This window comes from Cricetulus griseus (assembly GCF_003668045.3).
Source record: "Cricetulus griseus strain 17A/GY chromosome 1 unlocalized genomic scaffold, alternate assembly CriGri-PICRH-1.0 chr1_1, whole genome shotgun sequence".
NCBI classification, from domain to species: Eukaryota; Metazoa; Chordata; class Mammalia; order Rodentia; family Cricetidae; genus Cricetulus; species Cricetulus griseus.
In genome coordinates, this window is record NW_023276807.1 from 250,874,088 (window position 1) to 250,897,814 (window position 23,727).

Here is a 23,727-nt window from a genome sequence, read left to right on the forward strand (position 1 = left end):
TAGACCAGGCTGGTCTCAAACCACAGAGATCTGCCTGCCTCTGCTTCTCTCGTGCTGGGATTAAAGGTGTGTGCCACCACCGCCCAGCTAAGTTTGCCTTTCTTTAACTTAACTATAGTAACAGATTGTTACGTAAAGAGAAATAAGAACTTCTGATCATCTATATATGTAAATATGTCAAGAAAGAAGAAGAAAATTAACGTGGATTTTTTTTTTCCTGAGTGACTTTAAAGAATTTTGTCTAGAAAGATACCTTGACTTAAAATTCCAATCTATATAGTAATCCTTTTCTTGTACCCCCCACACACACCCCTAGATAATTCTGTCTCCTAACACTTGGCTAGATGGAAAAGCACTTTAACATTTTACGTTTCTCTATAATTGTGGCTTCTGATGTATTTGTTTGGTATCTCTGGATAACAAGATTCTGTTCAGTTCCTGCCTATCTGGGGAAGTCAGCTGATGAAATAGGATTTATTGGCAACAGAGAGCTTTATAGGCATCATTGAGTTGTTTTTTAAAAGAATAATTATTTCCTACCGTGTCTGGGCATGGTGTGTGGGGGGGTGTCGGAGGGCAGCTTCTGGGAGCTGGGCTCCTAGTCCACCTTGGAGTCCAGAGCTAGCTTTGGGTAGTGAGGGTTGCCCTGACAAGGGCTGTTACCCACCGAGCCATCTTGTGGGCCTGGACATTCTATTTCCTTTGACTCTTTATGTCCCCGCATAGTTCCCACTTCTCTCGTATAGTTTTCAAACACTAGTTTGTTTGTGCTGTTTAGTGATGCTCAATGTGGCAACATGCTGGTGACAGCTTTGTTAGTGGACCAGAGCTAGGTTTTTAATTAACGGATTGCTAGTTGAATTATTATAGTTTAAAGAACCTTTGTTTTACTTTTTTGGTTTTTCGAGTCAGGGTTTCTCTGTGTCTTTGGAGGCTGACCTGGAACTAGCTCTTGTAGACCAGGGTGGTCTCGAACTCACAGAGATCCACCTGCCTCTGCCTCCCGAGTGCTGGGATTAGAGGCTTGCGCCACCAACACCCAGCTGAACCTTTGTTTTATAGCCTGACTTTTTTCTTTGTTTTTTTTTTTCTCCTTTTATTACAGATAGATTTTTTTCTTGCATAATATATCCTGATTATGTTTTTCCCTCACTCTACTCCTCCCAGTTCCTCCTCACTTGGCCTCTCCTTTGGAGCCCATTCCCTTTCCATTCTCATTAGAACACAGGTCTCTAAGGGATAATAAAATCCATAGTAAGGTGAAGCAAAACCTAACACATAGGGGTTGGACAAAACAGACAGAAGGGAAAGAGCACAAGAAAATGCACAGTAACCAAAGACCCACTCATTCACATGCTCAGGAATCCCATTGAAAACAGCTAACCTGAAAGCAATCGAGTAAGCTCAGATCTGTGCAGACCTGGGCAGGCCCTGTGTGTGCTGCTTCGGTCTCTGTGGGTTCCTATGAGCCTTGCTCTTGTTGACTTAGAGTGCCTTCCTTGTTTTCTTGGTGTCCTCCATCCCCTCTGGTTCTTAGACTCTTTATGCCTCCTCTTCTGCAGGCTTCCCTGGCCCTAAGGGGAGGGGTTTGATGGAGAAATCCCATTTAGGGCTGAGTGTTCCAAGGTCATTCAATCTCTACGTAATGTCTGGCTGTGGATCTCTGTATTTGTTCCTATCTACGTCAGGAGGAAGTTTCTCTGATGATGGCTCAGCAAGGCTTATAGTCTGATTTGTTTAATATTAGAAAAAGAATTAAATGCATGGCTTGTCCAGTGTTTAATATTCTGTCATAAGGTAGCCGTATTGTTACTCAAAGGAACTGGATCTTTTCCATTTTGACTTTAGAGTCCATTCATAGAAATGTACATGTTAAGATGTTCTTCCAAATATTTCTACTCCCTTTCTCTCTGCTTGCTATTCTAATGACCATTTACTCTTAATGATTTCCCAACTGAATTCTTATACAAAGGGAATGGGCTGAAGACAAAGCATACAGGATTTTAAGTTTCAATTCTGTAGAGAAGATTTTTAAAAAAAATCAAATGAATTCATGAATAACTTTTTCCCCCTAAAAACTGTATACTTTATATACTTTATTTTTTGCCTTATCTCTTCAATATATTGAATTATAGATAACTGTGATGCCATCAGAAAAAAGATACTTCCTGAGCTCTACAATGCACTGTATATTATTCCTGCCCTGAAGAACTATTGGTCAATTACCACAGTTAACTACATATTTTACAAAAATAAGGGGTGTGTTATCTGGCTAAATTTAGAAAGAATTTGGGTGTATTTCAGTAGATAGGTCTGTTATATAAGGGAAAAGTGGGAATGTATCCTAATGTTAGCTTCCTGATGTAATTCACTGAATGTTTATAAGGCTTCTCCCAAAGAAAGTTAAAACACTCAGCTGAGTATATTGATTCATTGTTAGAAAAGGCAGTGGCCTCTGATAGCGCTTAACTAACCAGAGCCATCTCAGGCTGTCCTTTGTTATGCTGTAGCACACACAGGAATATTAGAATAAATGAGCACATCAGCAGTCAGAGCACTGGCTACCTGTGTGCTTCGTTGGAGTGCCATAGTGTGCTTGCTAGTCAGGGTCCTCTGCCCTATCTGTCACCTTAGGGTTTTCCATTCCAGCAATTAACTGATTCCAACAATCAGCTGAATATTCAGGCTCAAGCTCTTCTCATGAGATATCTGGAGGTTTTAGAATGGTTTGAAGCTAGATTGGAACTTACTATAAACTAAAATTAATGCATGTACAGCCATTTTGATATGGTTCTGATATAGCTGTATAGTGCTGGTAACTGAGTTGCTAGACTCAAAATGCCTATTGTCCAAGCCAGGACTTGTGGTGACCATCAGAGTTTATTTCCTCAGAATTCCCTTCCTTGAAAATTTCATTTAACTTAATTTCTGAAATGCAGACACCCTCATACTAGCTTCCCCTTTTTCTTTGCTTTAATGCAGGAACAGATATGCACATGAGGAAAATAATTTGGAATTGTTTTTTTTTTAATTTATTTACCAATTTTTTGGATGGATTGTAATAATTCTTTCCTAGAACAAAATAAAGAAGTGGTCTTACAAGGCTAATTGCCACATCCTTGGCAAGTGATGCCTTGTGCTTTGGACCCAACATTTTTTATTAAATTTTATAACAGAGAAACTTGTGTTGCAATTCTATATTGTGTTAGAACAAAAAAAGCATTTATTTGGGCAGAACTTTATAGTGTTACTATATTTCAGAATTAATATTTTTACTTGTCTATTCAGAATGGTAATTGTTAATTTCGTTTCAGAATAAAATCATTTATCCTAAAGTAACTACTATAATGAAATTGCTATAATTGAAAAAAGAGAATTTGGACGATTGTCAGTTTTCTATCAAATGAAATAATTTATTTCTATCAAATGAAATAATTTATATAAATAAAACACTTTATTTAAATTATGTTGTTGGTAGTAACTTGATATATCAACATAAGCCTTTTAAAACAAACTTTTATTCCATTTAAACTTCAGGTGAGAGGAAAGTGAGCCTAATAGCTAATGGTGAATTTCAGAGTACTGCCATTAACTAATTGGTGTCAGTTTTTCCTTGAAAATGAGTTTTAACATTTGTCAGTTTTCAATGAAGAGAAATTATTTCTTTGAAAGATTATTATTTTCAATGTTCAATAAGCTGAAGTAATGGCCTGGTTATATTTCTCCTTTATCTCTGTATAGAACAGATAAAGATGTGGAAGACAAAAGACAAAAAGCCATTGAAGAGGTAACTGAACACTGTTCTGATCATTAAGCCAGCCAACAATGAAATGTGCATGTGTGCCCTCTCCCTTAGGAAGACTTTTGAAGTCCTTCACGGGGCAGCTCCCCTCCCGTACTCAGTACTCACTTCTGATCCTCAGTGCCCCTCCCCCACCTGTTACACACCATTCTGAGCTCGTCACAAGACCCTGAGTTTTCACCCATCTCAGTGTCTCTCTTAGTGCCTGCCCCTTTGCTCTCATGGTTACTGGCTTGGTGCTTCTCTGCATAGACTGATGTGGTTTTGGCCAGGTCTGTTCTCTGCTCGTCATGTCATTCTCTGCCATGATGAGAACAGTTTGTCTTCCTTGTGCTTTCAGAGTACTGAGTAGCACAAACTCCTGATTCAAGTTGGAGTTTCTGTAAAGGAAGCTGAGTGATTTTAGTCCCGTGCATTCACAATGACTTTGGCTTTTGTTGTCAGTGCTTTAGATTTTGTTGTCAATACTTAAGTTGTCAATTTTTAAGATTTAGAATATATTTCATAAAATGGCTTATTGCCAAGTCCAATGGTAAGGTTTTTTGTTCTTTTTGCTTGTTTTTAGTTAAAACAATGAAGCCATGTTTTTGACTTTCTGATTTTTTTTTTTTTCTCAATAAATCCTCCTCCTAGAGTATAAGGATCACCTAGTTCTTGCTTCCGGAAAGGCTTTGTGTCACAGGGACATGTTTTGAACTGTCCTTTCTTCCCTCTAGTCTCCACTACACATTTCTATCCCTTAGCTATCCTTGGCTCTTCTGTGCCACAAAGGATATGCATTAATGGCCTGTCTGGAGTCAGGTGACTGGCCCCTCCTTGATTTTGCAGACATAGGTGCTGTCTGTCGATCGTACTTACTTGAGATTTCAGCTTTGTCTTAGAAAGCAATGTGATGTTGAACCCTGACAACCTTTGTCTCCCTCTTTCTCTGTGGCTTTAATTCACACTTTGTTACACTGACACTTAATTCTTCCCCAGTGAGCAGCTGGGATCCTCTCTAACCTTCCAACCTTTTGGAAAATATCCTCTCTTTTTTCCAATCCTGGAAACTGTTTCAGGGAAAGCTCAGCAGGTAAAACATAGGGACTAAAATCAGAGTGAAGGTCAGGGTTAGTATTATGTGGGAAGTGTATTTTATATATGCATGTCAAACGTAAAGAGAAAACAAAAGCTGTCATTCTCAACCAGTCTCTGAAAGGAACTGCTGCAACCTTTCCTGTGTGGTTGGATTAATGTTGTGTGCACAGAACATCCTTTAAATCTGTTAGACACAGGTTCATCTCATTTGCTTTTACACCTTGTTTTTGTTTATTTTCTCTTGATCTTTCTTAGCTTTTTAAAAGTAATCTGTAGAGTTTTGTATTTTAGTAAGAATGCATGAACAAGTCTTTTTGCTAGATTTTAAGTTCTTTTCATTGTCTTTACATCACAGTGTTGTAGTCTGTTCATGTGTTTTATGTACTTGTAGTGGACTTATAAGCTGGAGGTTTTGGATTTCAGTCCAAGTGGGTTTTACCATATATATTGCCTTCCTGATGCTTTTTCCTCTCTACAGCACTGATTATTCCCAAACTTTCAAATGTCTGTGCTCTACTTGTTACTTTAAATGCCATCTTAATGTTGAGTGCTACTGTTTAAATGAGTGTGATACTTCAGAAGTTTATGGGTCCTCTACGATTCTTCTGCAGCTTTCCTATAGTATTATATCTTTCCCATCCCTTTTCATTTTTTGTATTTTCCTTATAAACTCTTCACTGCTTTAGTTAAGGAAATTAACTTTATCCTATCTGAGGCACAGTAAAAAGAAAATGTTTTACTTTGAAAATAAAGGGAAGGGAGAAATGCTGCATTAGGATCAAAAGACATAGCTATAGATAAACAGGCAGACAGAAGACTGGATAGACAGACAGATGATTGATAGATATAGATATAGATAGACAGAAGACGGATAGACAGACATGATAGATATAGATGGATATAGATAGACAGAAGATGGATAGACAGACATGATAGATATAGATGGATATAGATAGATAGACAGAAGATGGATAGATAGACAGACAGATGGATAGATAGTAGATAGACAGAAGATGAATAGTTGGACAGACAGATGATAGATAGATATAGAGAGATAGATATAGATAGATAGAAGATGGATAGATAGACAGATGAATAGATAGCAGACAGACAGACAGACATAGTTGTCTTTTGTTCATTTGAGTAGAATGGATAGTGGCATGGAGGCGCATGTGTAACAACAGGCTGTTTGTAGACCTCGGTATGGTTTCTGTGATTGCTGCTACCCATAATATAAACACTCTAATTATACCCAACTTCTGGCTACTAGCACACTGTCTCTGAATGGGAATAGTGTAGTTGCACACCCCAGTGAGACAGATGCCACCACATATATGCACAAAGTGTATAGATACCAACAAATATAAAATAATTTATAAGTAACATTTTTGAAAGATTCAGTATAATTTATTTAATTGTAAATTTATATAATTTTATATTTAGTGTTGGTTTTAACAAAGGTTATCCAAATTCTTGAATATTTGGTAATCACGTCTTGACATCACACCATTTTCTTCTATGTCTACCTTTAGCTCCATTTATTCCTTTCCTCCTAATCTTACATTTGTCACCAACCCCAAAACAAACTGGCAGAGAAATGAAAAGTTATTTACTTATGAATAATACCTTTAGCTTAATTTATAAGTTTCAAATTTAAATGGTTGATTTAAAGTATTAAGACTTCTCTGTATGTGTACTTTATATTTTTCCCCTTTAACTTTAGTCAGTTACTTTGACAATGAACATTTCAAAATAAATGTAAGTTAGTATATGTGACCCACTTCATAGCTGTTTGAAAATAACTAAGGTACTCTTCCATTTGTGGGCTGTCAATGCCTAATTGCACCATTCGCATTTTCCTAGTTTTTCACTAAAGATGTCATCGTACCCTCTCCCTGGACTGAGCATGAGGGGAAGCAGCCTTTAGAGCTTCATCCCAGCCAGTGTGAGTACTCACCGTGCAAAAGCCAGGGTGTAAGTAAACGTGAGTATTCAGCAGCAAAGCCGTGGCTGCAGACCACCGTAGAGAGAGAAGTGTCCGTGTACTGGTTATGGTGAGAAGCCTGCTTAAAATTCAGTTTCCACATAACAAGATTAACTCCTTGTTGAGTAAAGAGCAAACCTTAAGTGAAATATGATTGGGTTTTCTTTTGTTGTTTTTTGCTATTATTCTCTTCAGAAAACATTCTTTTCTTCATGACCATTGTGAGTACTAATTCTAAGGATGCCGGTAGAGGCTTCATAAGGGAGATAGTTGTTTCTAAATATAGGGTCGAATTCTGAGTGCCATTGTCAAGTCAGTTTTGAAGGTATATTAAATAAATTCCTGAAGTCTCTTGGGTTTTTGATAACTTGCCTCTTCCTTGCAAAGATGGAGGAATGGTGATGATTAACTGACTTTTGGGCAGCACATTACAGCTGCTAATCTGGAAATGTACAAAGAAATGAAAAGACAAGCCATAATCCTTCTAAGTTCCTTTTCCCACTGGGCAGTGGTTGGCTTATATTTGCTCTCACCATCCTCTGTGTTTTGAGCAGTGTCTGTGTAGTGTAGGTGTGCTCTTAGTGTAAGAAAAACATTCCTTATGAAACCACAGGGATGGTAGATACTCAGGGACGAGCACTGTCTGCAAGGACTCAGTGCTTTCAGTAATTCCCTATGGCTTGGAGGTGGGGGCAATTGTTAGTCTCTGCTACAAGTGAGAAAACACAATTATCGTCAGCCATTACAAAGCCATGGAGACCTGGGTTGTAAATGCTAACCAGAGAAGTAGTCTTGGTTATTTAGTTGGTTTTGATTCTGGTTATCTGTTGGGAAAATGAAAGGGTTAAGCTAGAGAATTATCCTCACAACTTTGAAATTCTGTGTTCATGCTGACATTTTTAAAACTACTAGTCTCTCCCCTACCCCCCACTTCTTAATATTAGGTTTTTACAGATGAATAAACCTCTGTTTAATTTTATTTTTTAATATAATTCTATTATGAGAAACCTTGTTTGCTAAAGTGAGGCAGTATCAGGAAAATGAAGAAAACCATAGTCTTTATAAAGATGACCCAGATCATTGTAGCATAATGCAGCAGTTAACAGCTGTGCTGTGTAAAGTGATGCTGTGAGACAAGCTCTTAGGACTGTCACAGTCCTGCACGTATACAAGAAGCTATATAAAAGGATTCCCTTCCAAAGTATCTTTTTTAAAAGTTGTATTCATACATATGCCTGTGCATAGGGGTGTATGTGTATGTTTGCACATTTGTATCTTCAAAGATCTTTTCATGACAGTCACCCTTGGAAAACAGAGATAGCATGTCCTTCCAAAGAGTAGATTCATTTCATGTCCATAATAATGAAGAGGAAGTTCTCCTGTATAGCAGATGTGCTTATAACTCATTATAGAACAGAACTTATTTCCTTCCTTTCATCCTTCTTTCCTTCCTCCTCCTTCTCTCCTTTTTCTTCTTTATTTATTTTATTATTATTATTTTTTTTGAATGAGGTCTTTCTTGTGTCCATTTGAATGCTGGGGTTACTGTTGATAGGCCAGCATATCTAGGGAATGCCATGCTGGGTACTAAACCCAGCTGTACACGCTAGGTACACACAACGGATGCCATGCTGAGGACCAACCCAGAGTCCTACATACTAGGTAAACATAAATGTTATTTTTGGATCACTTTTAGAGCTTTCAGTCTTAGTTGGTAGGAGTACATGATGCAGGGAACCTGTTCTAATCATGAGCATGTATGGAAGAGAGGAAAGAGGGGATTATTGTCCCAATTAACCCTTTAAGGGGTATACCTAATGGCTGATAAGTCCTTCAGTGCAGCCCCATACCTTAAAATGTATGCATTTCTAAGCAGCACTAAGCTGAGGATAGAGCCTTTAACATGGGCCACTGGGAGACATTCTAGATCCAAATGATAGCCTCCATTGTCTGTCAAGCAGGCATTGTGTGTGACAGGGCTGTTCTGTGTCACCTCCTTCAGGTATGGGGGTCTGGATGAATGGGACGACACTGTGTCAGAATGCTTGGCTCTTAGGCAATGGTCTCCCAGTTATTTTGGAAGAGTTTGGAAGTTTTAGGTCACAGGAGCAAGTATTTGGGCGAACTTTGTCCCGCCCCTCCTTTTTCTACTCCTGTCCTGCTGTGGTGCAATGTGCACTAGCATAAACATTTCCTTTTGTGAGTTGCTTCACTCCATTGTCTGATCACAGAGTGAGAACAGCACTAAAACAGATGACAATGGTGCTAGAAAGATGAACAGAAACTCTGAGGGTTTTGTAAGCCATTAAAGTATTTGGACTTCATTCTAAGCCAGTTGTGGGTTCTATACCAGAAGAGAGCATTACAATCCAAAATTGCATCTACTTTACCCATTCTGACAGTATTTAACAAGAGACCTTCTTTGGCCCACCCTTCTATGCCTGATCTCATTTAATATGGGTTAACTCAATAATTCTACACTCAATCTGGTGATTGTTAAGTTATAAAACAGAAGATTTAAAAACATGAACATTCTTTTCACACAGGGTCACTTTTTGTAGTCCTGGCTGTCCTGGAACTCTCTCTGTAGACCTCTTGATCCTTGAACTCACAGAGATCCTCTTGCCTCTGCCTCCAAAGTTCTAGGATGAAAGGTGTTCACTAACATGTCCTTCAACAGGTATTGTTGACTCTTGATAAAAACTGAGCATAGTTTTATTTATCACATTCCAGATTTTATTTGGTCAAAATAATCTAGTATTTTAATTGAATTTATCTAAATCTATTAGGAAAATTACATGACAGAATATGTTTGAGATATAGTAGCTTTATTTGCTCTCTCAACAATGTTTATACATGTAACATCACTTTGTATACCAAAACCACATGCAATCGTTCGTCATCAAAAACTAGTAATTACAAGATACCTTATTATTTGTTATGATAATCTTTTAGTTTTATTCTTATTTTGCCTCATTAAATAATCCAACAGAAACATAGCAAAATTTTAAATGCAGATATTTATCCTTAAAATATAAAAGCCTCTGGTGTGAAGAGTTTTACTCTGAACAATGTAATACTAAATTAAATAATACAAAATTACAATTTTCTATTTAAAATTTTTACAGGCCTTAATAGCAACAGTGACTCTCCAAAACTGATGCTTCCCTCTGAGAAATGCAATGGTGGGTGTGAACAGGGTCTGGAAAAGACTTGTTGCATAGTAAGCTACTTTGATTCAAGCATAGTTCATATATTATCGCTTTACTTTCAAATTAGACATTGTTTGCTTTGTGAATGAGCTGTATGCCAGGAGAACTGACTTTGAAAAACTGATGCTTTAGAAATAGCAACCATGTGTTGCTTTCCTATTTGAAGTGTGTGATTTGTGAATTGATTTCTAGTTTGGGAAAAGTTTAAAGAAAACACAAATGATTTGCTGATCTGGGAAATCCCCTAGTGTCTGCTGGTATCCTGTTCACTTGCAAGTACCAATCTCAGAGGCAGGAGCTAACTTCTCCCGTTAGCAGGTTTTGATTAGGAAGGCGGCATGGTATGCACATGACAGTGCAGCCTCAGAATGACTGTTTCCTGGAGCATGCTGGGAGGTGGTGGTTGGCTGGCACAGGCTGACTGAATGTCACATGCCTTCACTGATGTGTGCATACATATGTCTGTTTGCTTATTTGCAGCTGCTTGTCAGACTCTGCTGTCTCTTCCTGTGGATTTTAATTTGGAAGCCATATTGGGTAAATACTGTGACCCTGTCTTTAATAACACAAATCAAAGCTCTTGGGTTTTTTGGCTGTTTGTAAATGGCAGTGCAGCAGTACCTTTCTTTAAACAGGAAACTGTCCTACATTTTTCTGTTTCTTGAACATGGCCTGAGTTAGTGATTTTATCATAGTGAATGTTATTATGGGCATGAAAGATGTACTACTAATGACCAGTCAGATTTGGTGGCAGTCAGGGCCTGAGACAGAAGGACTGCCAAAAGTTCAAGTCCAGCCTGGGTCCATAGTAAGACACTGACTTATAACACCAGTAACAACAAATAAACTTGCCAAAAATATAGAATAATATTTTAAACATCACACATACATGTATTGAAAAAATTCAAACCTGTTTGATGACATTTTAAATAATTGGGTGACACAAGTGTAGTTGCTTCTTACAGTGATCAGTTTTCTGTGTTACTGTTAAATGCAGGAGACTATTTTAGAGCTGATGACTCCACGGACCAATCTCCTGGGAACCTCAGTTCCTCATCTCTAAGAAGGAAGCTGTTTTTGGATGTGAATGGGAGCATCTCAGACTCCTTGCCTTCAGCTTCTCCTGGAAGTCCTCCGAGTAGTGCTGGAGAATCTCTTGAGGTGTTTTATCCAATAGATTTGTCTCTGTATAGCCTAGGAACCCTGTCTAGACAGCATGCACCTTAAGAAGTATGCTAGCAAGTGGCTGGTTAGTGTGTTGTAGATAGGCTTGGGTGTAGATACTCAAACCACACCCAGGAATATCACCTTTGGGTGATGGCAGATATGATTTCAGTCAGGCTTTTGTGTTTGAGGTAGACAGGATGAACAAATTGATCATCATCTCAAGGAATTGCAGCAGGGCTACTTACTGAATTATATGAAGTGAGCAGTGTGAGAACTGAGTTCGCATTGACGGGGTAACGGAAGTAGTTCATCGTGTTTTCACAGACAGCTGCTTGGTATGGAATAGAATGAGTGAGTGGTTTAAACCCAATTCATTATACTTTGACATTTTATTTCAAGATTTTTCTATCAGTCTTTGTTGCTCTTGTTCTAAGATATCTTTCATTGGTTGGTTCTTGTGAATTCCTAGTTTGTAAGTATGTTGTGAAGAGGACAAAGAAGATGCAATATAACTCTGACAAAGAGAAATTAAATATATTTGCTGATTACTGACATTTTTATTTTCTAATTTATGGTTATTATTTTTATCACAGGGACAGTTTTCTTCTAGCCCCATTCAAAGTAATGCAAGAAAATACAGTTTGGGGAGTATAACTAGCCCACCCGCTATTTCTTTACCCACTTTCTCACCAATTGCACTTCAAGTAGGAAAGACACCACTCTCAGGTATGTCTCAGAATAATATCCACATTGATTGTTTAAAAAGGCTCTTAGCAGTTAGGAATGTTTACTTTGGTATTAATTTGTAGAAACTTTTTTCAACATAAGGAACAGTGTAAGTCAAATGTGTAACTTATGCTATGAATTCCAATATTTGGGAGGTAGAGGCAGAAGGATCATAAATTCAGGGTCACCCTGGGAATACGTAGACTCATAGCTAGCCTGAGCTAACTAGTAAGGCTGTGGTAGTTTGCATGGAACAGTCCCCACAGGCTCATATATTTGACTGCTTAGTCACCAGGAAGTGGAATTCTTTGAAAGAATTAGAACAACTAGGAGTTGTGGTCTTGATGGAAGTTTGAAAAACCTCCCTTTTTTTCCTGGGCCTGCCAATCAGGATGTAACTTTGTTGCTCCAGCATCAAGCATACCACCATGATAACAGTGACCTTCTAAAACTCTAAGCAAGCCCCAACTGTTTTCTACAAGAGTTGTAGTGGTCATGGTGTTTCTTCACAGCAATAAAACAAAGACCCCATCTCAAAACAAAACAAAAACAAAAAAGGTGGCCAAGGAAGAGGGAATTTGCCGTGATGTGAGATTGTGTCTCCTAGAAATGTTAGAAGCTATGTCTATGAAAGGTCACCATCATGGCTGCCTAAACATGACCCAAACAAGGACACCACCAGTAGACATGCTAATATGGTGATATAGATATATATGTATATGTATGTATATATGTATGTAACAGACCTACTGAGCAGGTTGTTCTTATGTATCTAGGAGCACCCATGAATGTAACACAAAGAAATAGTAGCCATGAATTTGAATGAAGTAGTGGAGGGGGCCACAGGAATGTTTGCAAGAACGAATGGGAAGGGAGAAATTATATAATTATAATACCCCAAAAATTTAACAACACAAAAGAAAACATATAAAATATAATAGAATGTCAGCTTACACACACACACACACACACACACACACACACACACACATACAGAATCACTATTGATTTCATAAACTGTGTCCTTATCAAATAAAAATGCCATATTTGGGGAAAACAAAGAATACATAGAATACACATCTATGCTATGTAATGCTGACATTCAGTTCCTTGCACTATGAAAAAGGTTGGAAAGATAATTTACTCTCAAAGTCTAAATTTCTCAGAAAACTTTGCTAATCTAGTTATTTTCATAAGCAGTATTTGCTTCACTCTACCAACAAAAATACCAGTTTTAGAGATAAATCGATTTTTCCGTGCCTTTTTACTCACAGTTTTGACAACCAGGTATTCAAATCCTGTAAAGTACACTTGATTAAAGTTTTTAAATAGTAAGTATGTTCAGAAATGTATTTACTTTTTTTTTTTTTTTTTTTTTTTAGACTCTGGGCTCCAAATCTTTTTTTTTTTTATTAGTTCAAATTAGAAACAAGCTTGCTTCACATGTCAATCCTTTGTCACTCTCTTCCCCTCCCCCAGCCCCCCACCATTCCCCTAGCTAATCCCTCCTCTGCTCCCCAGGGAGGGTAAGGCCCTCCATGGGGGTTCCCCAAAGTCTGTCATATCATCCTGGGCTGGGCCTAGGCCCTCCCCCATGTGTCCAGGCTGAGAGAGCATCCCTTCATGTGGGATGGGCTCCCAAAGTCCCTTCTTACACCAGGGAAAAAAAATACTGATTCACTAGCAGGGGCCCATAGAGTGCCGAGGCCTCCTAACTGACACCCATGTTCAGGGGTCTGGATCAGTCCCTTGATGGCCTCCCAGACATCAGTCTGGGGTCTATGTGCTCACCCTTGTTCAGGTCAGCTGTTTTTGTGGGTTTCACCAACCTGGTCTTGGCCCCATTGCTCTTCACTCCTCCCTCTCTGTAACTAGGCTCCAAAGTTCAGTTCAGTGTATAGCTGTGGGTGTCTGCCTCTGCTTCCATCAGCCACTGGATGAGGGCTCTAGGATGGCATATAAGGCAGTCATCAGTCTCATTATAGGGGGAGGGCATTTAGGGTAGCCTCTCCACCATTGCCTAGATTGTCAATTGGTAGATCTCTGGAAATCTCCCTAGTGCCATATCTCTCCTCAGATATGGTATCTCCCTCTGTTATGGTATCTTTCATCCCGCTCTCCTCTATTTTTCCCCTGACTCAACCTTTCTGCCCCTCTATTTCCTCTTCTTCCCTCCTCTTCTCCTCCTCTCATTCTGCCAGCTCCCTCTCCCCTACCCTCATGCTCCCAATTAGCTCAGGAGATCCTACCCCTTCCCATTCTCAGGGGTCCATGCATTTTTCCCTTAGAGTCCTTCTTGTTTCCTAGTTCCTTTGGTGATGAGGATTGTAGGCTGGTAATCCTTTGCTTTATGTCTCAAATTCATATGAGTGCGTACACACCATGTTTGTCTTTTTGTGACTGGGTTACCTTACTCAGGATGGTTTCTTCTAGTTCCATCCATTTGTCTGTGAATTTCAAGATTCCATTGCTTTTTTTCTGCTGAGTAGTATTCCATTGTGTAAATGTACCACATTTTCTCAATCCATTCTTCAGTTGAGGAGTATCTAGGTTGCTTCCAGGTTCTGGCTACTACAAACAACAACATAGTTGAACATATGTTCTTGTTGTATGAATGTGCATTCTTTGGGTATTTGCCCAAGAGAAGAATTGCTGGATCTTGAGGTAGACTGATTCCCATTTTCCCGAGAAACCACCATACTGATTTCCAAAGTGGCTGTACAAGTTTGCACTCCCACCAGCAATGGAGGAGTGTTCCTTTTTCCACATCCTCTCCAGCATAGACTGTCATTGGTGTTTTTGATTTTAGACATTCTGACAGGAGTAAGATGGTATCTCAGAGTTGTTTTGAGTTGCATTTCTCTGATGGCCAAGGATTTTGAGTACTTTCTTAAGTGTCTTTCAGCCATTTTAGATTTCTCTGTTGAGAATTCTCTATTTAGTTCTGCACCCCACTTTTTAATTTCATTGATTGGTATTTTGGTGGCTAGCTTCTTGAGTTCAGTGTATATTTTGGAAATCAGCCCTCTGTCAGATATGGGGTTGGTGAAGATCTTTTCCCATTCTTTGGGCTCTTGATTTTGTCTTGCTGACTGTGTCCTTTGCCTTACAGAAGCTTCTTAGTTTCAGGAGGTCCCATTTATTAATTGTAGGTCTCAATGTCTGTGTTGCTGGTGTAACGTTCAGGAAGTGGTTTCCCGTACCAATTTGTTCAAGGGTATCTCCCACTTTGTGGGTTTATGTTGAGGTCTTTGATCCATTTGGACTGAAGTTTTTGTTCATGGTGACAGATATGGATCTATCTGCAATCATCTGCATGTCGTAATCCAGTTGTGCCAGCACCATTTGTTGAAGATACTTTCTTTTTTCCATTGTATAGATTTAGCTTCTTTATCAAAAATTAGGTATTCGTAGGTGTGTGGGTTAATATCAAGGTTTTCAATTCGATTCCATTGGTCTGTGTGTCTACTTTTGTGCCAACATCAAGCTATGTTCAGAACTATGGCTCTATAATAGAGCTTAAAGTCAGGGATGGTGATACCTCCAGAAGTTCCTTTGTTGTACGGGTTGTTTTTGCTATCCTGGGTTTTTTGTTTTTTCCATATAAAGTCGAGTATTGTTTTTTCAATGTCTGTAAAGAACTGTGTTGGGATATTTTGATGGGGATTGCATTGAATCTGTAGATTGCTTTTGGCAAGATTGCAATTTTTACTATGTTGATCCTACCTATCCAAGAGCATGGGAGATCTGTCCATTTTCTGGTATCTTCTTTAGTTTCTTTCTTTAAAGACTCAAAGTTCTTACTGTACGGGTCTTTCACTTTTTGGTTAGCATTACCCCAACATATTTTATGTTGCTTGTGGATATTGTGAAGGGTGATGCTTCTCTGTTTTCTTTTTCATTGCATTTATTATCTGTATATAGTAGGGCTACTGATTTTTTTGAGTTAATTTTGTATCCTGCTACTTTGCTGAAGGTGTTTATCAGCTGTAGAAGATCCCTGGTAGAGTTTTTAGGGTGATTGAAACATATATACTCTTAGAAAAAAAGAAAAATACCAATATTTTTAGGAAATGAATTCATAGTAAAACTTTGGAAAATTAAAAACTTTTTTTTGCTTTGGTACATATGGGTATCGATATGTAGATAAACAAATTTGTACATTTTTATCCTTGGGTCTTTATTTTTCACAAAGAATTTATTTTAGATATTTTCATAGGTCATTGAAATACATACTTTTGAACCATTTCATACATGTAACATTCTATTTGTTGTATTTTTGTTTTGTTTTTCATGGTCCAGGGGCTGAAATCCCTTAGGTCAATTTCCCAGAAGTAAAAATTCATCAGAAGTGGCAGATATTTAAAGGCTCATTCCCCTCTGTTGTACTGGGGATCGATCACAGGCCTTACGCATGCTAAGCAAGTGCTCTGCCACTTGTTCTGTGTTCCCTGCCCATATTTTTAAGCTTTTCCATGAAATTTACTTAGTTTCTTCATAAAAGGTTCTATCAATTGAATTTTTCATTGTAAACAATATTAAGCTAAAGCATTTTTATCATTTGGATTATTGTTAGGCTCCTTACTATTACAGATACTATTTTCCAGTTTTTATTTGCATTTTAGTATTGTTGCAAGTGTGCTAAATAAATCAACACATTTGCCAGTACAGTTGTTAAATTGTAGCTTCTAAAAGCCAGTTTGTTAGGATCTTCTTTGTAGATGAACAACTTTGGTGTAATGCAGTGTACTTATGAAGAAATAGTTCACAAGAAATAAAGCATTGTAAATAAAATTTGGAAAGAGCCATAGAAACAGGTTTGAGGCTGAGTCTGAGTCGGTTGAGGCACATACTGCCTTTTGCTGTTGTTTAACACTAAAATTTCACGTTAGTATTTACTCAGCTGTTACAAGAATCCTTTTAACTGTTACAAGATTACTTTTTAACAATGACTTTCCCATTTTTGTGTTTTTATGGTGTGATTCTCCCTCCACTCCTTCAGAACAGAGGAAGTTTACATTTCATTCTCCTGAAGCTTCATATGGAACAAGTTCTACCGGAATCACCAATCCAAGCATCAGGAGTCCGTACATAGATGGCTGCTCACCAATTAGAAACTGGTCTCCTGGGAGACTCAGAGGTGGTCCTCAGTACCTGTCCTCACTGATGCGGATCCCTTTCACCCTTGAGACTCAAGGTGAAGATGAAGAAGACAGTGTTCCCTCTGCAGATGTCTCTCCACCAGGCACAAATGCAGCAGTGCCCCTTCAGCAGGTGGACTGTGAGACTTCAGCATGTGGCGAGTCTTTAGTTGTCACTGCCATGTCTGTCACACAAAGTCAGTCTAGTGCCTCTGAGAAAGAGCTAGTGCTGTTGGAAGACGCTGAAAGCAAGAGGGAAAATGACACTGTGGATATGTTCGATCCTATAGACACAGTTGATGAGAGCACTTGGATAAAGGAGCCCGTGGATAATGGGAATTTACCCATGACTGATTTTGTCAGTGGGATTGCCTTCAGTATTGAAAACTCTCATATGTGCATGTCACCTCTTGCAGAAAGCAGTATTCTGCCCTGTGAAAGCAGCACTATCCAGGTAAGGCTTTTTAATATTTTATAGTCTTTGACTCTGGATGGTACAGAGTGAGAAAGGTAATAGGTTAACTGTGAGGTGTTTACAGTGTTAGAACAGTAGAAGGCTAAATGTGAGGGCTGTAGCATTTGATCTCTTAAAATTACCAAGGATGCTGAGCTTGATGGTGCACACCATTAAGCCTAGCACTTGGGAGGCAGAGACAGGAAGATTTTTGTAATTTCAAGGCCAGCCTGCTCTACAAAGCCAGTTCCAGGCCAGCTAGGACTCTGTAGTGCAAGCCTGCCTTAAATCAAAATTACCAAAAGAAACCAGGAGGATTAATTAGTCATATTTCATATTCCTATTAACTATTGTCTGCTGGAAATAGTAAATGAGCAGAGAAGAAACCAGGCTGGTGCTTCTGCAGATTGCTGTTCAGACAACCTCTCAGGAGACACCTGTCTTCCTGGGAATCTGCTGCCAGAAGAATGCGGTTTCTAGCATAGTATTTGTATTTTAAAAAATGGATAGTTTTGTTTTTCCTTAATGTGATTTCGGGAAGGAAGAAAACCTAGAGCACTTTTATCTCTAACTTTTTATATACTTGAAGCAGGAAACATTTTTGCATGTAATCATACATTTCCAGTTTTCTAAGAAGGCTACGCATCAGAGGCTAAGTTAAACTCCCTGGAGTTTATAAAGCAAGTAAAGTGCTGAGCCAGTATTGACACCAGCAGCTTTGCATCTCAAGGTCATGTCAGAACTAACGAACTCTGCTGGTTCAGTGTGCTGACAGGCTCACTCAAGTCCCACCTTCATGTTTTTCTGGTTGACTTTGGGCATGCTGATTCTGAAACAACTGAAAATGGACTGTAACCTTTCACTCAATTTTAAACCGTTTAATTGTTTAGCTTAGTTTACAAAGTAATTGATTTCATCATAGCCTCTTCATACATATTTGCTGAATTTTATGTCTGCAGTACCCTGTCCTGGCCCCTGCATTCTTAGTTTTAGAAAATGTTAGTTTCTTTTAGCTTACATACTTTAGTTTCATAGTTTGCTATCTTAAGTACACCAGTCAAGTTCAGCTGTAAAGGTATCCATAACTTTGTTTTTCACTCATTTTCACTTTCCCTGTAGCATGTTTTTTGTTGAAGTATACCTTAGTGTCATCTAGAATTACCTGTTGGAATCTCTTGTCCTGAAATTGTAGCCACCAATTCATTACCTAATTTCTGCATGGGTCTTGCACTTCTTTCCATGACTGTCATACTTTGCCTCCTTGCAGTGAACTAAAATGTGGGTCTGTTTTATGTTACGATGTATCATGCTTTCTTTTAGTTGATAAGTTTGTATACATTATTTTTCTACCAGTTATCTTTCAAGCTTTCAGACACAACTGTGCTTTCTCCCAGCCTTTGACTTTGTTCATTTGCTTCTGTCCCTGGTATAGAGCTGTCTCCCCACACTCACTCTGTTCTCACAATGTGAATTTCCTTACCCCACCTGTTTTCTGTGTTCTTCTCTGGGTTACTTCTCATTTTTCCTGGAACATATTTTCTGGTGGCTTTCTAAGTAAGTGTGTGTTTTTTCAAGGAGTGTGTGCCTGGGGATGAAACAACTGTTTTAGCTTAGACATACTTACCCTTGAGAATTGAAAGGCATTATTTCGTTGACTATTTTTCAGTTGTTGGTGGTAAGAAATCTGAAACTTTTTTTTAAAGATTATTTGTATTTTATGTACATTGATATTTTGTTTGCATATGTGTGTGTGTGTGGAGAGTTTTGGATCACCTGGAACAGGAGGTACAGACGGTTGTGAGCTGCCATGTGGTTGCTGGGAATTAAACTCAGGTCCTTTTGAAGAGCAGCCAGTGCTCTTAACCGCTGAGCCATCTCTCCAGCCCGAAAGTTGACACTTTTAATGCGTAATCTTCTACATACATTGCTGCTCACCCTTCTTGCTTAGTGGGATCTTTTCCTGGTACACAGTGGTACTCTAATTTCAGAAAGCTGAACTGTCACATGGATGCGAGGCTATTATTAATCCTTACAAAAAATAGGACAGGCTCCCTGTGCACATTGCTGTATCCTATACTATTAGGTTACTTTTACCTTTGTACAGTTATGTATTAGAACTGAGTCATGAGCCAATTATTTGACAGTGATATCAGAATAAAGAGTAATTGGCAGACTCTTTGTAAGCAATCTGATATTTACACTTTTTATCAAGTATCTATTGAATGGCAACAGTACTAGGGATTTCCCTTAGGATGTACTGTTAAATTTTATTTTACTTGTTACAAGGGTTTTGCTTTAATGAAGTGTGACTCCCAGTAACCAGAAAATGAGTATATAGACATGAAAACTGGGAATATTTTTCTTGTGGTCGTGGGTAACAGTATGGCTTTATATACTGTAGATGTTTGTCAGGGGAGCAAAGAAGTACAGACTTCCCCCTGCTCCTAATTTGTAAGGAAAGGTAAAGGTCTAGACCACTGCTTCTTGTGTGTATTTGTGTGGGGGTGTGTGTGTGGTGCGGTATGTGTGTGTGTGGGGGGTGCTAAAATTATTGCAAGTAAATGGCTGTTGTAAAATTAAAAGAACTTTAACTTGACCCTCTGATCTTCATTCTCATTGCTGTATGACACTGAGTTAACCTTTCTGAACCTTTACTTCCTCACTTAGAAAGTAACAGAGATGTTGAAAGGACAAAATAAAAATGGCCACAAAGGACCAAGAATTTTTATTCAATAAATGCTTTTTACAGCACATACTTGTGGTCCAAAACTGTTTATATTTAAAAAATAAGTTTGCTTCAAAATCCATGCTATTTTGAGTATCATAATATATCTTGAACTGTCCCTCACCAAGATAACAACCCTTTGACTAATGTTCCCACAGTCTATACTACTTACACCTATTATTCACACAGCAGCCATTTCAAACTGACCACTAAGCTAACATGTTACTTGTATTTGAAGAGCTTTTTAAAAACTTAATATTGACTAAAAACACTAACATAATTCTGGCTAGTTGTATATGTAAAATGCTAGAGAATTCTTAAAATTACAAAAGTACAGTAAAATTCTTGACACCCTATTGCATGACTTTTATAAATATATGTATATAGAGGGATACTCCCTGAGCCTAGACACACGGGGATGGGCCCAGGCCCTGTCCCAAAGGATATGACAGACTCTGAAGACTCCCTACGGAAGGCCTCACCCTCCCTGGGGAGCAAAAAGGGTATGCGATAGGGAGGGTGTTAGTTGAGGGGGAGAGCAGGGGAGGAGAGAAAGGAGTGGGAACTGGAATTGATATGTAAAACAATCTTGTTTCTAATTCAAATAAAAAAATGGAGGGGAAAAAATAAACATGTATAAACTGGGTATAGTGGCACATGCTTATAATCCCAGCATTCTTGAGTCTGAGGCACAATTGTGAATTTGAATCCAAACTGGGTTAGCCAGTGTTACAGAACCAAGTAAAACTTTTACTGTGCCTAATTTATAAGCTAAATCTTATCACAGGTATTTGTAGGTAGGACAAACATAGGAGACATAGGTCTTGGTATTACCTGTAGTTTCAGGCAATACCTGGAGTGTCTTGGAAGATATCCTCCATGATAAGAGGGGATTATCTACCAATTTAAAAGTGTGCAAATCTTTTTCTCTTTTGGGATAGTCAGTATGTTTTAAAATGTAACAATTTTTCTTACATATGTACCATTATGAACTGGCTATGAGCAATATGCAGTCTACCTTTATTTTTGTAGAATTTTTGAATACTCCAAATGGTATTTAGAAACTATATGAGCAATTTTGAGATAAACTGATTTTAGTCTTTATTTTCATTTTGGACATAATCCCAGAAGAGCAGAAAAGCACTTGGTGACTTGTCTACTAATGCTAAACGAGTTACAGTTCCTTCCCATGTAATATATTAAGTATTACAGTAAGAAGAAATTTTGTGTGGAGCTTTTATGATTATGTATTAAATTTATTCATTATGATCACTATTACATTGTTCAGATGTAGTGAATTATACTATATGCTCACTTAGCCTTTATATTTCTTACAATATTTCATGTAAATTAGAAAAATGAAAGAGTTTGCAGTTTTTATGATTAGGTGTTTTATGTTTTTCATTCCTACCAGATGGACAGTGGCTATAACACGCAGACTTGTGGAAGCAATATCACTGATATTGCTGGGACAGAAAGCTACTGCAAAGAAAATGTCACACAGTCCTTTGAAGTGGAAATGAAATCTCAAGTTTGTAATACAAAGGTATGGAGAAAACAGCTTGCTAAGAATATAGACTGTATATTTACAAAATGACTGTTTTTCCACCTATCTACCCACAATTCTGTATAGTTTACCATCTTATGCTCCCATCTTGTCCTGTTATTAAGTCAATGTTTTAAAATCAGACACTCCAGAGTTCCTCACTCTCCCGTAGGAGAGAATGAGTTGGAAAGGGAGAACTAGCTCTTCTCTAAACATGGGAGGTCATACCCATAAATGGAAACAGGAAAGGCAGAAACTTTTGCCTCTAAAATTGATTTTTCTCTTTGAAACATTTTAAACAGCTCACACCTAAATATAAGAATAATTACTACTAGAGAGGAAAGTAGTACAACTGATTACATATCAAGTTCAAAGCCTGTAGAAGATTTTGTGTATGTGTCGTCATATAAAATTATGTCTCAGTATTATCACTGTTGGATGTTTATCATGCACTCCTTTCTGGAAGGATTTCTTAAAATTCAATAGTCATTAAAGATTCTCATTATTCTAAGGAAAATAAATGTATATATTTCTGATACATCAAATATTTGTACTAATATAGTATACTTCTGATGTAAGCATTTTATGAACCTTGATATGATGGTTACAACTACACATTTTTCTTTGAAACTCATCATCTTAGGAACTAGACAGGACAGCCTCTTACTAGTTTACTATTAGACAGTATAAACATTAACTGCAACAAAACTGCTCTCCAAAAACTCTTATCTTTACTAGCTTTTTCAAACCAGGAAATCAACATTTAGATTTAAAAACAGTTCACATAGTATTGTGCTTTGAATATTCCTAAACTGAAAAGAAGGTATTTTCTTCTTCCTCACAGCAAGACTACGCAGTGCAGAGGTGCTGGGTGAAGACCGCAAGTGCATCAAAGTGCAGCAGCCCGTAGTCTCTAGACCAGAGACCACCGCTCAGTAGCTCCTGGTGCTTCCTACACATCATCTACCGCGGTGGTGACGGGGTCACTGCGTCCTTACACCTAGCTCCCTCCATAATGTGAAGAGTCAGTCCGCAACGGAGATTAGTGACAGGAGCAGGAGCTCCACATTATGAAGTCACAAGCTTCTTTTTTTTAACCAATAAATATTTTTGTATTTGCTTTGAGTGGTTTGTTTAACAAAAAATTATGGCAGCTGATGGTTTTCTCCTGTCCTACAGGGTCACTAAACCACTTGTTAAGACTTGGAATGATAGTCCTGAATTTAGCAAATCTTTGAACATGATAAAAATGTTAAAATTGAATGCACTATATATTTTTACATGAAAACTGTGTGAAAGAAATCTTCAAATACAAAACTTACTGAAGAGATTAAAAGGCAATAAAATAGACTCCCAAAAATTTCATTTCTGTATGGAAATGACTTAGTGTTTGGTATAACCACTCTAGTTAGTACTCTAGTGAGTGTAAATGTGCTACTGCCTGGGTGCCATCCTGTCCATTGCCATCTGTGGGGTGGATATGTGATACCACAGTAGTAGTACCGTCATTCATTCCTAGGGCGCCCCGCAGAGCTCAGCCTTGGCTAGGGAGATGAACAGACATGGGAGAATCAGAATCATCAGGAAACAGTGGAATTAATTCCTTTTGGGCTTAGAACCATGAAGAAACAACTGAGAAAATAGCTAAATACATTTAAAAAAAAATCTGTAGAGATGGATATAATGTGTTTGGAAATATCTAAGACTATTTTTGTACTTATTTTGTAAAAACTGATAAAATGATTCATCATTAGTTCTGGAAAATAAAGATGTAATTATTATTATGTCATTTTCATCCTTGTTCTGTATGGTCTTCCATTCTTTTTTTTTTTTTTTTTGGTTTTTTTTTTGTTTGTTTGTTTTTTTCTTGTTTGTTTGCTTTTTGTTTTGAGG

At 38.0% G+C, this 23,727-nt stretch overlaps 1 protein-coding gene across 1 annotated transcript in view; it reads left to right on the top strand.

Moving 5' to 3' along the window:
* Positions 1 to 23,627, top strand: part of Bora (BORA aurora kinase A activator) — a gene marked incomplete in the record, with an annotated part of 25,718 nt that extends 2,091 nt beyond the window's left edge. Inside the window, 9 exon segments of the mRNA XM_035452085.1 lie at positions 3,742 to 3,787; positions 6,743 to 6,863; positions 9,992 to 10,048; positions 10,556 to 10,612; positions 11,073 to 11,236; positions 11,836 to 11,968; positions 16,971 to 17,563; positions 21,703 to 21,834; positions 22,679 to 23,627. Of these exon segments, the coding sequence (XP_035307976.1) occupies positions 3,742 to 3,787; positions 6,743 to 6,863; positions 9,992 to 10,048; positions 10,556 to 10,612; positions 11,073 to 11,236; positions 11,836 to 11,968; positions 16,971 to 17,563; positions 21,703 to 21,834; positions 22,679 to 22,744 (1,369 nt within the window).
* Between the last annotated feature and the right edge of the window lie 100 nt (positions 23,628 to 23,727).